General features: G+C 38.7%; 1 protein-coding gene across 1 annotated transcript; it reads right to left on the bottom strand.

Moving 5' to 3' along the window:
• Positions 1 to 3,309: 3,309 nt before the first annotated feature.
• LOC139129540 (endoglucanase A-like) lies at positions 3,310 to 13,904 on the bottom strand. Its single transcript, XM_070695190.1, has 9 exons — positions 13,728 to 13,904; positions 11,905 to 12,089; positions 9,418 to 9,577; positions 8,885 to 8,990; positions 7,849 to 8,011; positions 7,046 to 7,187; positions 6,230 to 6,395; positions 5,352 to 5,539; positions 3,310 to 4,635 (listed from the first exon to the last, which is right to left on the bottom strand). Exons 1-9 carry the CDS (start codon positions 13,849 to 13,851, stop codon positions 4,595 to 4,597), a joined length of 1,275 nt encoding a protein of 424 aa, XP_070551291.1. The 5' UTR covers positions 13,852 to 13,904; the 3' UTR covers positions 3,310 to 4,594.
• Between the last annotated feature and the right edge of the window lie 267 nt (positions 13,905 to 14,171).

Below are 14,171 nucleotides of genomic sequence, written 5' to 3'. Positions count from 1 at the left end.
ATCAATGACTTCATATGTTTTGTGTTGTATAGGCCTATTTAATCAGTATACCTGCATCACACAGTGCAATTGTTCTCAAATATATATACAGTGTATTATGAAACTGTTTATATAGAAACTTCAAAGTTATATTTCTGAAATATGCTCTTTCCTTAAGACACACAAACCATGGAGTAAACTTAAAATAATTTCAGTCAACTGTCAAATGTTTTACGTAATATTGGTGCATGTATAGGGTATAGGCAGAGCAAAGCAAAGCCATATCCCATAGGTATTCACTTTCTAAACCTTTATTAGAAAGCTGCTTATATTAGTGCAATAAATGTATTATTCAAATAGATTGATCTTACTTTGATACCGATACACCATGCAATAAAAGTTGTGTCTAGTATCATTTGTTTTTGTGTTTATATATAGATCAATGTGTAAAGTATATGCTAAGCCATGTCTCATACCTTGTATCTAACTTTAGGCACAGCATGGCAATAAACTGTCATTGCCACTCTGCTGGTAAAAGTTGTTGTAATACAAACCTGTATAGACTTGCCAAGTCAAGAAATTGATGAGACAGAAAACATATGTACTTGTATTTGACCACAGTGTACTGACTTCAAACACACGGAGAATCCCCTTTTATTTCCAGGAATGTTTTTATTCACTGAATCATTGTTTTTGACAGCGTGGAATTGCATTTGTCTACTTAACTGCCTATTTAGAGTTATGTAGATTTGACTTTCTATCTTATAAATGCTGGAATAAATTCATTTTCAAATAAAAATGGTGCAGATCTTGCAGTCGAAGATCATAGTGTTCTTAGATTCTGTCGAAGTTATCTTTGTTTTGTTTTTCTTAGGGTTTGTTTAGGGCTTTTGTGGTAATTAATGAATACATAATATTTGAGAAAACTCAGATTACTGCCCAGTCATCGATGAATATTTCCTTTTTATGGACCGCCAAACTATTAAGATGGCCAACAGGTACATACAGAATGGACTTATGTCTATTCCTGGTTGCACAGTGTGACCCTGAGTACTTGGTGGGTAAAACGCTATTTATTCGAAGAAATATTAGGGCATAAAATATGTATATAAAGTTTTAGAGATACGTTGTAAATGTCTTTCATTTCAAAGTTCAGTTCAAAGTGTACATGTAGAAATACTGTAATGAAACAAGTATTTCAGATCCATTGTGGGAGTGTTGAGATTATTTGACACATAATGTAATGTCTGTTAATTTCTGTTGCAGATTTCTACTCTCTGCTTCCCTTTTAGTCTTAAAAGAAATAAAACTGCAGAATGTTAATCTTACCGGCGGTTTTCATGTGTTTTGTTTATGTGTATTCGTTTGTTTGTATTATAATAAAAGTCGATGAAATGGTTTGCTTTCTGTCATCTTCCGTCCACGGGTGAAGGAACGGCGCTGCGTAGTATAATGCCCTCAACGTTAAAATGTCGGTCGAAATATTTGCATCCCTATTACGACGAAACGGTAACGTGCATTGGCATGAAGGGGCAGTTTCGGTATGGAGGGGAGTAAACTTCCTTTTTTTTGCATTATTGTTGTAATTGTGCCAGTGTTGTCTATAACGCATCAATTTTACTGCAAATACGGAAAGTTCACCACATGTCACGAACTTTTGGCCCGTGACTTTTGATGACATTGACATAATTGAACTGTCAAGAACGCCTAATTCAGATGAAGTTTTCACATCCTAAACATACACGATAAAAAATAATAGGAATGTAAGCCATTGTAGCTGGCCAATGTTTTTCTTCTTTGATTTTGTAGTGATGAATAAGACTTTAACACTAGTAAATAAAAAATGCTAATAATGTAAATTTAATTGCCAAATTTCAATATTCGGGAACTTGAACGTCAATATATTAAAATTGCTAGCATGAAATTCATTTATTTGTACACAGACCCAGAACACCTTCTCTAAATAAATCTTCATATTAAGAAATAAATCTACCATATTTATTTACAAATCGTACCCAAGATTACAAAATTCCAAATTTTTTTAAATTGATATATTCACGTACCCAGTCTGTAATGATCATTTTCTATGCCATTGCTTCTTGCATTCCTTACGGGCTACAGGTATATCATTGCTACTTTGTGCATTGGAAATGAATTGAGATATACATCGCCCCTAACCCAAACATTAGTTTTTTGATGATCAAAGGCTAATTATAATGGTGATTTCTGTTTCAATGTCATGGTCTGCATCATTATATTTCAAACACGATACAACTTGGAAGGACATGTCTGAATGGTACCGTATGGTTTCTGTGTCAAAAGATGCTTTTAATGATCGCCGCTATGCTATGAAGATGATATCCAGATATTGATAAGGGCATTTTTATTACTTCAAAACTCATCAACAGACTTTGTGACAGTCAAATGTAAAGTTGTCAGTGTATAGGCATATACAGGCAGCAGGTCAGCTGTACTGTCAAAGAAAACATGATTGTTAAAGAAGTTATGAGTAGTAGAATGTTTGCGATTTTTACATGGTGTCTCTGTTGCCTATACGTCCATATATGACCCTTAATAAAGATACATTACGGTAATCATTTGATTTACAATAGTAAAAGAATAATGATATAATTTAAGTATATCCCTCTAGGGTTTTCATACAAAATGCTCCAGTAAGCTTATTTAAAATGAAATTAAGGAAATTGCGCCCCCTTGCTGCAATGACAAGAAGAATTTGAAGTATTGTAGAGGCTTTGAAATATACAGAAACGCTGTGTTACATCGTGACCTGTTTTATCATTGGAAATGCACTGAGCGCACTGACCTGCCACAACTCAGCGCTCAGAATGATTCGAAGGAGATGATCACATTCATCATCACAAAGTAACACAAAGTTGTCTTTAAATCTATTTAAAGAATTACAGAAGTTAACTTGATGTCCTTCGAATACATCATGGATTGCTATTTTGTAGGTAAAAGGGAATATTTTGAGGTGCCTTCACTGTGTTTATTTGTGAAAGTATGACACTGACAACCGGTGAAAATACTGACAGGTATTCCACTGAGGAAAGAAGTCAATGTCGGTGCAGTACTCGTGTGCTTTGATTGAGCAATAAACCACACCCGGCCACGGTATACCACGAGATTTGACCAGTTCACGACATATGTGCACGAGCAATGGTGGATGCACATAGTGTATGGAGTGACGTGGTCGAAATCGGGTGGTATACCCGTTGCCGAGGTGGTTTATTGTTATTACTAGCAATTTTAAATTCTGACATGAAGCGTATATGCATTCACTATTGCTCGTGTTCTAACCGTACTATATCGCCAATATAGCACGATTATTTTCACGTCGTCTCGACCAATCGGATCGGCAGTATTTGCGCGACCAATATACTGGTATGATATAATAAATGGCATCTCGCTAAGATGCTATTTTTTCAGGTATATGTTTTGCTTCAGTGCGTAGCTGATCGGTATGCGTTGTACCGAATCCCGACGACATTCACCTTATGACACGTTTACCAGTACCGGGAAGCAATAATTGTCCTAAGATATTTTGATTTCTGTCAAATTAGTATTCTCCGTTGATAATGACTCATCGTCAGTTTATTTGCATACTGAAAAAATGATTAAGAAATATACTTTGCAGTCTACTGAGTAAAGGAATTGCGCTCAAGGTCGTATGGGACCCATACGACTAATGTGAACACAGTATCCAAGGTACGTTGGCGATTGATTAAAGTTAAAAACATATTTGTTGCCATATAAATCGTAAAGATTTAAATGTTTCAGCTATTTTGACGTGATGCATTAAGATATCGTGCAGAAAATACATTGTAAACAAGAAAGTCTGACAGGTGCGGTTCCAACGACCCATTCCCTTCATTGCAATCTGATTTAAATCGACTGTAGAGATGGGTGGGTATATTACGCAGTTATACTTTGGACTTAAAATCTTAATTTTCGCGGTTTTACGTAGTGAGGGAAGGACGGAAATTAAAGACAACAACACATCGGAATAACTGTCCACTGAGTTCTGCATGGCGATGAGGGCGCAATTGCATTAAAAAGCAACGTATAACTTGATAATATTTCTATGTGAACAATTTTCGAGAAAACAACACGCGTGACAAAATTCCTCTGTTTCTTACATGACAGTACACCACATGTGACTCAAAAGAGCTCGCAGAAGCAGAACATTATTATGGCCCAATAGGGTATTTTTTATCACAGAACATATTTGCACGAGAACTGAATCAAGCATTTTGGTTTGTTAAATTTTTATTCGTGTATTGTTCAAGAAAAATTGAAGTGCAGTGGATTACAGCGCAAAAAATAACACAACAGTCGCCGCGTGCTGTCATTCCACCGTGCCATCAAGCGACTGAAATGATAAATTTTCGCACATCATGAAATAAGGCATCACACTCTTAATCTGGTTATATGCGTCTATACAATTTGTATAGAACAGGAAGATAGACAACAACGGGTATTTTAAGCGAATATTATTAATCGGAACGCGTGGTCCGACGTCAGTGAAAGTGAAACGAAAAGTTACAATTTATTCGTCCTTCTCAGCGAGCTCGTCCAGCCCATCGTGTCGCTCGTCTTATCGTGTTCCATCGCTTTGCTTCCTGAAGTGAGACAAGCCTGTGAAAAAAAGACACATTCAGAATCAATCCGTGAACCAACAAATTTCGTGCAATGGATCCTAATCATTCAAACTCACATAGCAACGAATCAACTACGAAGGCTTCTGTCGTGCGAGATTAACATACATTTCAATAAGCCTATTTTGAAATATGACTTTCTGAAGTGGCCGACAACCCACTAAGACGCTTTGAATAACATTCTTTGTTTGCCGTCCGCGTGCCTGTACGCTTTAAATAGACGGTTGAGGGCGCATGTCACAGTGAAGAAGAGACAGCGAACGAGACGAAATACGAGAACTTATTGAACAAAGTGTGTAAAATTAGAATAATAGAATGCCCCTAGGAGACAGATATTTCGACTCTTAAACCGTTACAATACTTTTCCCTCAACCACTTTTGGGCCCCATTAGAAGCTCGTTCGACACATGGGTTGCAACCATTTGGAACTTCCCTATGCCGGGAAATTTTGGGTAATTTCTTTCGATAGTACCAAAACTAGCAACAGTTGCTCCAATGTTTTTTTCGGAATTTGGAAAGTTTCTTTAGGAAAGTTTGAGCAAACATATGAGTCTCTCAATTTCAAGACGTGTACCACTTTAATACAATTACAGTATACGTGACAGGCCTCGATGACGTCACGCAAAATTCATTTTACATAATCGTTCAACATGCAATTTTGTGGATAGTGTTGAGCAAATACAATTCGCACTGTACCTGCAACCGCCCCTTGAAACGTCGCCACATTAATACCAGCTTCATTCTGAATCCAGTTTCTTCGGTGGTCGAAATAGCAGTCCCTCTCGTCCGGTCCGCCTACCAACCCTCCGTACAACGTCTGTGGACTGGGGTAAGGCGAATCTCGTTCTTGCTTACCACACGGTGCGGGTAAATCGGGACAGGATCTTCGTTTTAGGAAAAAATTGAAATGAATTTTAACACTTTTAGGTGTTTACACACTTTACTTCAGTATTAATTGGAATACATGGCGACTGTAATTGGTCAATGAAGCAAGCTTAAGAAATCGACAGCAATTTAGTGGATATATGTCGACAATATACGGGCCGATGCGCGCAGAGAGAGAGAGAGAGAGAGAGAGAGAGAGAGAGAGAGAGAGAGAGAGAGAGAGAGAGAGAGAGAGAGAGAGAGAGAGAGAGAGTGTGTGTGTGGTGTGTGTGTGTGTGTGTGTGTGTGTGTGTGGTATAGGTGAGTGGACAAACAGAAGGAAGCATATAGAAAGACAGATTGACAGCTAGAATATAAGTCAAAGAGATATTAGAGACAGACTGCGATAGACAATTTAAATAAAACTGTTTAAATTTTTAATGGTAAATTATTGTTAAACAGTGAAGCGACTATAGCTTATCGAGGTAATTTGTATTAAATTTCTTACATAGAAACGTACGATTTATAAGGATTTTGATGACATTTTACTATTGTAATTTTTTTTCACATTGTTCTTCATTTTACATCCATTGTACCCTGCATTGTACGCTGATTCTTGAGTCGATATAAGCTTCATTACAATATTTGTTCGATATGAAAGTTAAATTTATTCAACACATTAAAGAATAAGCAAATATATTGGGACTTACGCGCCCCTGTGATGCGGTCGGACGGGGGGATATCGTCCGAAGCCGGTCAGGTAGCTTCTACCTCCATCTCCCAGCATGTAGTGGATTTGACCACGTGCAAAGTCGAAGTACTCTTTGGTGTGAATTCCGTGTTTAGCGGCAATCAGAGCCAGGAAGCTGATGTCCGCTGGAATTGAAGGGCCGAGTACATTTAAATGGTGGTGATGCAAGAACTATATGTGTCGTTGCTTTATGCAAATTTGAAATTAAAGTTGAGTGTACTTATTTGAAAATATTATACGCTCTTTCCAACAAGGCATAATTAAGGTAGTACAAGCCTTGAAACTGAAAGACATACTTTTGCTCAAAATTTCCTCTTAGAAACAATCCACTGTTTTCTTTTATAATCAGGAGTAAAAATTAGGAATAACCTGGCACAATTTGGTACCAAATAAACCAAATTACACAACTTAATTTACTTTAATAGCTTCCAAATGGGCCACCACAAATGGTAGATCAGAAAAGTATTTTAAAACTCTGAGAGGCCGAGTATCTGTCTAAGAGCGCCATCCGACCATCTTCGTCGTCGTTGGCGCCGTCATCGATTTCATCATCATCATCATCATCATCATCATTCCCTCCTTATCATGAATATCACTGGTAAAGTCAACATGTTTTCATCGTTCTTATCATTATCTTTGTCGGCGCCGTCGACGTCGTCGTCGTCGTCGTCGTCATTGTTTTCATAATCACCATCATCTCCATCATCGTCGTCGTCATCGTCGTTACGGGCTAGTCGTCCTTGGTGGCTAAAACACGATAAGGAAATCAACATACCGGCTCTTTTCATTGGTCTGTTCCAAGTATACATTGCTAGCCCCTTCCTGGTGTAAGTACACCTATCTCGTTCCCATCGGGAAAGACCATCCACAAATGGTTCCAAGTATTGATCGTCGTTCGTGGTCAGGTACATCATTAACTATGGATAAAAATAAAAACATGATTGCAATGTATATTTCTTTGTGAAACTGTCCAGTACATTTTGAAAAAAAAAATGACCAAAAGTTCGCTTATTGAATTAACTTTTCCAAAATATTTCGAACTGATTTGACTCGGAGAGATCTCCTCTGCACTGTGATTTAATGATATTCCCTCCAAGTTACCAGCTTTCCCCTCTCTCAATTCAGCTCCCTCCTCTCCAAGTTACAATTCCCCCCTCACAATTAAAGGTATACAGTAACCTGTTCCAGTATTCCCACAGCTACCGTGGAAAGAGAAAATCTAACCAATCACAGATGTTAAGCGGGTGGCCGCTTATTAAAAACAGCGCCCTCATATGAGCATTTTGTATACCAAGGAACGGACTGTATACCTTTAAACTCCCTGGCACAAAAGTCAACACTTGCCCTCTTATAATACGCAAAAGTCCTTTCCAAACCGAATCATTTAGCGTTCTCTTTTCATAAACGTTGTACAGGCTTTCCACAGCGGTGTAAAATATCTCTGCCTGTCAGTAATGATGATGCCCGCTAAGAATCTACTTGCGAATACCTTTATGCAAACATCTTTGTCGGTTTTCCCTTTGTATTTATAAACTCTCCACAGGGCATATCACTAGCGCCCCCTACGATACCACGCACCTGGAGGGCGATTGTAACCCTATTTCTCGTGAACAGGGCGTCGGTCTTCTTCAGGTTAAACTCATCGAAAAATTCTTTGGCGTCGTCCAGGTAACTCGTCTCGTTGGTGGCCAGGTACATCCAGAGAGCGGCGTTTGTGAGTTCGTCTTCGTAATCCCCGCCCCTGAAGCGTAAATATCGTTGGAAGATTGTGATTGAGGTATGGTGACTGTGAGGCGTTCAATTGTTGAACGCAGTTCGAGCACAAAAGGGCAACAGGCATTTAGATTTTTGCCGCGATATTTGTTACTAAAATAAATAAGTAGCTAAATAGTAAATGCTAAAAAGTACAATTAAGTACTGTATTGTCCGTTACAATGTTTAAACATAGACAGTAGAGAACTACTGTCTATGGTTTAAAGGGAATGCCGAGTAAAGTATATTGACAGACAGCTGTAGCTGTTGACCTTAGCATACATCACAACCCAGGAAAATATATATGTATATAATAGTATGTATGTATGTATGTATGTATGTATGTATGTATGTATGTATGTATGTATGTATGTATGTATGTATGTATGTATGTATGTATGTATGTATGTATGTATGTATGTATGTATGTATGTATGTATGTATGTATGTATGTATGTATGTATGTATGTATGTATGTATGTATGTATGTATGTATGTATGTATGCATGCATGCATGCATGCATGCATCTGCATGCATGCATGCATGTATGCATGTATGTATGTATGTATGTATGTATGTATGTATGTATGTATGTATGTATGTATGTATCTATCTATCTATCTATGTATCTATGTATGTATGTATCTGTGTATCTATGTATCTATGCATAAGTGTGGGTATATAGGTAGATACTACTACTATGTAGCTAGTTAGGTAAGGAGGGAGGGAGAAAGGAAGGGAGGAAGGAAAGGAGGCAAACAAGTAGGCAGGCAGGTATGAGTAAATGTGTGTGCATGTGGATGTTTGTATACAAAGCAATCCTAGCTGGCTAAATGTTCAAAATTAATACATAGCACTTACTGAAATTCCAATTCGGGTATGTTGTCCTGACATGTTCCCCTGAACTGTTTGGCGAAGTCGTAGAGTTCTCTCGCGTGACGCAGTAATTCATTTGCATATAATCCATCTGTATGAATGAAAAAAGGGGTATCGTTATCATTGGGACAGCTTGCCCCCTATCTCCTCGTAAGGAATAGGGCATTACATTTTGTGGGGGATGGTTAAAACGGGATAAATATCAGCAGAAAAAAAGTACTATTTTTGATAGAAAAGCCGATTTCTTACAAATGTGTAAATTTAGGGGGAAATTATATATTGGGAGGTGGGGAGTAGCCGAGCCGAGTTTTGATCGCTGATGTCTCCACTAAGTGGGTGACACTGTCGGTCGTGAATTTCATCTGATCTAGAATTTAATGAATTTATATACGGGCTGTGGAACAATCCAAACAATCAAACAATCCACAGCTAGCCACATCACAATTATTTTTATCTGTCACGTGTTCAAACCCCGCGTTTTTTTTTCTATTCAACGATTCCACTCGACATATACTCACTAACGTCTTTGAAGACCAGGTATGACGCCGCGAGAGAGGCGACGCCGTTTCCCGCCACTTCAGTTGCAGGATGGGTTTCATTTGAAGGGTAAGCTGGTCGATCCATCGTCATCTCTTCTGGTCTGCCCCAGTACTTGTGATCCAGTTTAGGGTCAGCCACCTGTTAAGTTCAAAAGAAGGCAAATATCACCATGTTTTTCATTGTACCTCTATATTGATGGTGTAAAAATATAATTGGTAGGGCCGTTGAAGCGAGGGTCGTCGAGACTGCGGCTGCGCGTACGGGAACCATGTAACGGATGTCTTGGTATGCACAACATATCCCAACATCCCCTGTGCATATCTAGATTTTAAAAACAGCGGCCGGGCATATATAAACTGGCGACAGATACCGTAGGAGCTCCGTATAAACGAGGGGGACAACCAAACTTTACTTCGCAACCTATTGCAGTTAAATTGGAAGGACACAAAACTGGTGAACTATAAACACGCTTGCATCAAATACTGAATTTTCTTCACATGAGCTAGACATTCATCGTCAATCTCTGTGATACGACGCACTGTTTATCAACGCCGCCGCAAGGGGGACAACCCCCTCTCTTTGAAACACCACTGCTGTATTGGCCATACAGTATACTTGAAACACGAGCGAAATCTCCAGTTGTAGAGAAAACGATGTTTTAACGTTTCGCACTAGAATATTATGTTGTTAAAGAAATCGCAATCATACCAATCCATACTCCGAAGACATTAGGTCAGAATTCGTAAGACAATAGTTGTAAACATAGACACAAAACAACACAAAACAGACAGTAAATAGACGGTACACAAACAAAGTCATATTCATGAAAGAAAGATATATGTTGTTAAAGTGTTAATAATTACTGCATCTCAGCAAAGGTTATACCTTTCTGAGTGTATTTGACCAGTTCACTCTGTATATGCACATTCGATCGCTTGTGCACATTATGTCGTGAACTGGTCAAGTTCTTAGTGTATGTATGCTCGTTGACGGCTGATGTTTACTAGTTTGTCTCGCGCCAAGGGCTCAATGTTGATATTAGGCGCACCACAAATATCATGAACAAAGTGAAATGGCCTTGGGATGGCATGACGTGTAGAAATACAGCGGCATAGTTTTATTCACAAGAGTTCAGCAACGCACGTTAGGCCTACATGCACTGATTGAAGTAATCGCAATGGACATGTTTATTAATAACATTCAGAGCAAACTCTGCAAGACATGATCACTATGGCTCGTATTAGCTTGATTCATACTGATATTGAAATCAAACATTCGCATATTGGTATTTTCACAACATTTATGTTTGCTATGGCGATAGCATTCCATTGTCGTCATTTATTAGTGATAAGGCAATCTAGTTTTACACTTTCGGAACAATGGTCCACAGTTTACAGAAATCGCCGACCAACAGGACCTCGAAATATTATGGCACCATTGTGTCGCAAAAACACATACAGATAACTATGTCACCGTGGTAAACCCTGGTGAAAATTGAACAGGTGTTCATATATGTCAACTTTTCAATAATGGATTATTTTGTGATCGATTATGTTTGTTCTGCGCAGCACAACACACACATTATAATAGTGACATTACTGACATACCTTTCGAGCCAAAACAATTTTGATATGCCTGTCTTCAGTCGTGTATTAAGGATTCGACGCGTGTTTACTTTATTTGGAATTTGGACAGCTCTGAAAAATATGACTTAGGCCCAGAATGTTATCGGAGCTTTACATCTTGTTTGAGTCAGATACACAAAACCCGTATCGGTATATATATTTTTTTCAGATTTACTCACTTGCTGGCAATTTTTGCTCGTCTTTTTCTTTGTAAGTTTACTTTGTTTGTGGTTTGTTTTTTAATACAACTGAGATGTGAAGTCATATACAAGACTAGTCACGGCACCGATCAGTAACACTGAGATTTCATTTTGCTCACATTGTAGTCAAGTAGAAACATGTTTAAATTTCCTGACGGTAAAATAATTTAGGGCAAAATTTCAGGGCTGGTGTTCACGTTAGAGATGACGTCACATGCATCGTCGGATCCACACCTGAAACGGTAAACTATAAAGTCGGTACGATAATATTAAACGATGTATAGGGGACATAATCATCATGGAACTCAGTGACTAACCATAGACTCTCGAGAAATTTCTCGAGAGTCCATGGACTAACTAAGACATCTAGTGCAATTTACGAGGTGCAAAGTTGTATGCAAATGCGAACAAGTGTTGCGAAGCCAAATTAAGTCCCGACTTAAACACGCTGCGCATTGATATTTCGCTGTTATTTGACTTCTTTTCCCAGCCTTCGTTACACTCGCAACACTTCGATACCTAGCGAGAGGGGAGTCTATAAAAACTTTGCGCCTCGGATCTTTCAGTGTATAAACGAAGAGTGCAGAATTTTACGCTTGCTTGCCAGAAGAATAAATAAGACATGTACTAAGAGACCTACGTGTACATAGAACTCGTTGGGTTTGGTGTGTAGTTTCATGGTGTAGTTGTTTCCCCATACCAGCGTGTCATAGAAGACATCGACGAGGTCGGCCTCTTCGTACGCGTCTCTGAACTCCAAGAACGCCCAGGCCAGTTTCCACACCGTGGCGGTGTGCTTGAACGTGACCTTGATGTGATCTCCGGCTGTTGAGAGGGTGAATCGATGACTTGATTTGTCATTGTTACGAGGGAGAGAAACGGTGGTTAACAATTATACGATTCAAAACTGATAACGATGAAGGGACCAATCATTATAACTTTGGAGGGGTAACCAAGGTGAGGTGCTTCTATCGGAGAAAGTTGCCCTTATATTAATCAATCCTGATTGATTGTAAAGCAGGAATTAAGGTAGTATGCGCCTCGAGAATTGAAAGACAAAATTTTGCTCAAATTTTCCTGAATGAAACTTTCAAGTATTCACTTACCTCGCAAAGTTGGGAACTAGCGAAATAAATGTGGTCTATACCAAACATTTAGCGATATTTGAAATTCAAAATGGCCGTCATTACTTTGTTAACTGTAGGGGGAAAATGAAGTTTTGGGGATTCGAAAAACTATAAGACGGTGAAAGTGTTTCTTTCTCCAAGAGCTTTAAAATGAGCCCACATACGTGGTAAATCAGAAAAGAATTGTATACATCATGGAATCCGACTATCCGTCCCCGAGGCGCTGTCTATACCTTAAGGTTCCAAGATAAGAAATTGACCTTTTTAAGCTACTATTTCTCTAGTGCTTTATAAGCTCAGAACACCCGTAAATTATATATTTTCGAAAAGCCGAGATATAAGGAAACATTTTGGTTACCATAGTATTACCATTGTTTTCATAACTATCACGTGACAGGCAATTTGCATAACCTTTCCAAAATCGGTTTTCCCTATGTTTTGTTTCAATGCTTTGAGATATATGGCTGAAATATGTGTGAGTGCAAGCTGTCCTAAGGATGTTCCAAAGTGTGTCTCAGAATTGTTTTAAATCATGTCAGAAAAAACTTTCAGAGCGGAGAACTTAACCCTATTCATTTCTTTAAAATTGTGATCCAAAAAAAACTAAGCAAGATAGAAAAAATCTGAGAAATATTTTGGAGAGGCGTCGTGACAGCTTGCATTACAGTAAGTTTGAGTCTGATATTTTGAAGTATTGAGACAAAACCTAAGGAAAACGGATTTTGAAAGGTTACGCAAATTACCTGTAACGTGATAGTTATGTAAGCAATGGTGACACTGTGGTTACCAAAATTTTCCCCTGTATCTAGCACTGTATAAATGAAGAGTGCAGAATGTATCGAGGCTTTCAGAAAATGTATAATTTACGGGGGTTTCGTGCTTATTAACCACCAGATAATTGTTAGATAAAAAGGTCAATTTCGTGTCTTGGAACCTCAAGGCACCTGTTTTCATGGAATCCATCATTACGTTCGATATAGCAGGTTGAAATACAATGAGAAATAACGATAACAATGGAAGATGGATTATGCTAAGATGTCAAACACTCAAACACTCTGACTAATAACCTGACACGTGATGTAACCGTGGCCTTTCGATCATGCACATACGTAGTGCCGCAGAGACAGACAGACAGACAGACAGACAGACAGACAGACAGACAGACAGACAGACAGACAGATACATACAGATAGACAGACAGACGGCTGGACACACAGAGAGTGACACGCAGGGAGTTCAGCATGGAGAGGAATATGATCAACATCAGTCTTGAACGAGGTTAAGGATACATTGAGTAATAAGTGGAAAGGATGAAAGAAATTCCAGGAATACTCACCGTCATACAATCCACCTGTGAAATCCTCACCATGGTAACCCGTGTCCATCAAGACAGAGTCTCCTCGCCATGGAATTCTGTTACCAGAAGGCAAAAGTCCTGACCGCTGTGTCTCGTAGAACATGATGGTCTTGGAGATGACGTCATCATAGTCGTATTCTTTGACATTGAAACGAGAACGGAGAGACCAGAGTACACGAATTAATGCCGGTACACATCTAGAACGGGATATTCTCCGTTTGTTGTCAAATAAAGAATCGGTGAAATCATGATTTTAAAGCAACTATAGAGACCAAATATACAGGGGGGGGGGGTTTACAAGAAACATTTGTTGTGGGCGCAGTCCCCCTCTACCCCTGGTCTGGAAACGCCCTGGTTTCCTCGTGACAGAGCTAGATTTGGATGCAAACATGTGATGTACACGTCATTTTACCGATTGCATTA

This window comes from Ptychodera flava, chromosome 3 (assembly GCF_041260155.1).
Source record: "Ptychodera flava strain L36383 chromosome 3, AS_Pfla_20210202, whole genome shotgun sequence".
Taxonomy (NCBI): Eukaryota; Metazoa; Hemichordata; class Enteropneusta; family Ptychoderidae; genus Ptychodera; species Ptychodera flava.
The sequence above is the reverse complement of the archived record's forward strand: the minus strand, read 5'-3'. Positions and strand labels throughout refer to the sequence as shown.

Excerpts from the sequence above, each read along its gene's own strand:
- LOC139129540 (XM_070695190.1), bottom strand. The coding sequence starts at position 13,851 with ATGTTCTACGAGACACAGCGGTCAGGACTTTTGCCTTCTGGTAACAGA. Across the intron at positions 9,578-11,904 it reads CCAACGAGTTCTATGTACAC|GTGGCTGACCCTAAACTGGA; the intron begins GTAGGTCTCTTA and ends TGAACTTAACAG. Across the intron at positions 8,991-9,417 it reads CCTGGTCTTCAAAGACGTTA|ATGGATTATATGCAAATGAA; the intron begins GTGAGTATATGT and ends TCATTCATACAG.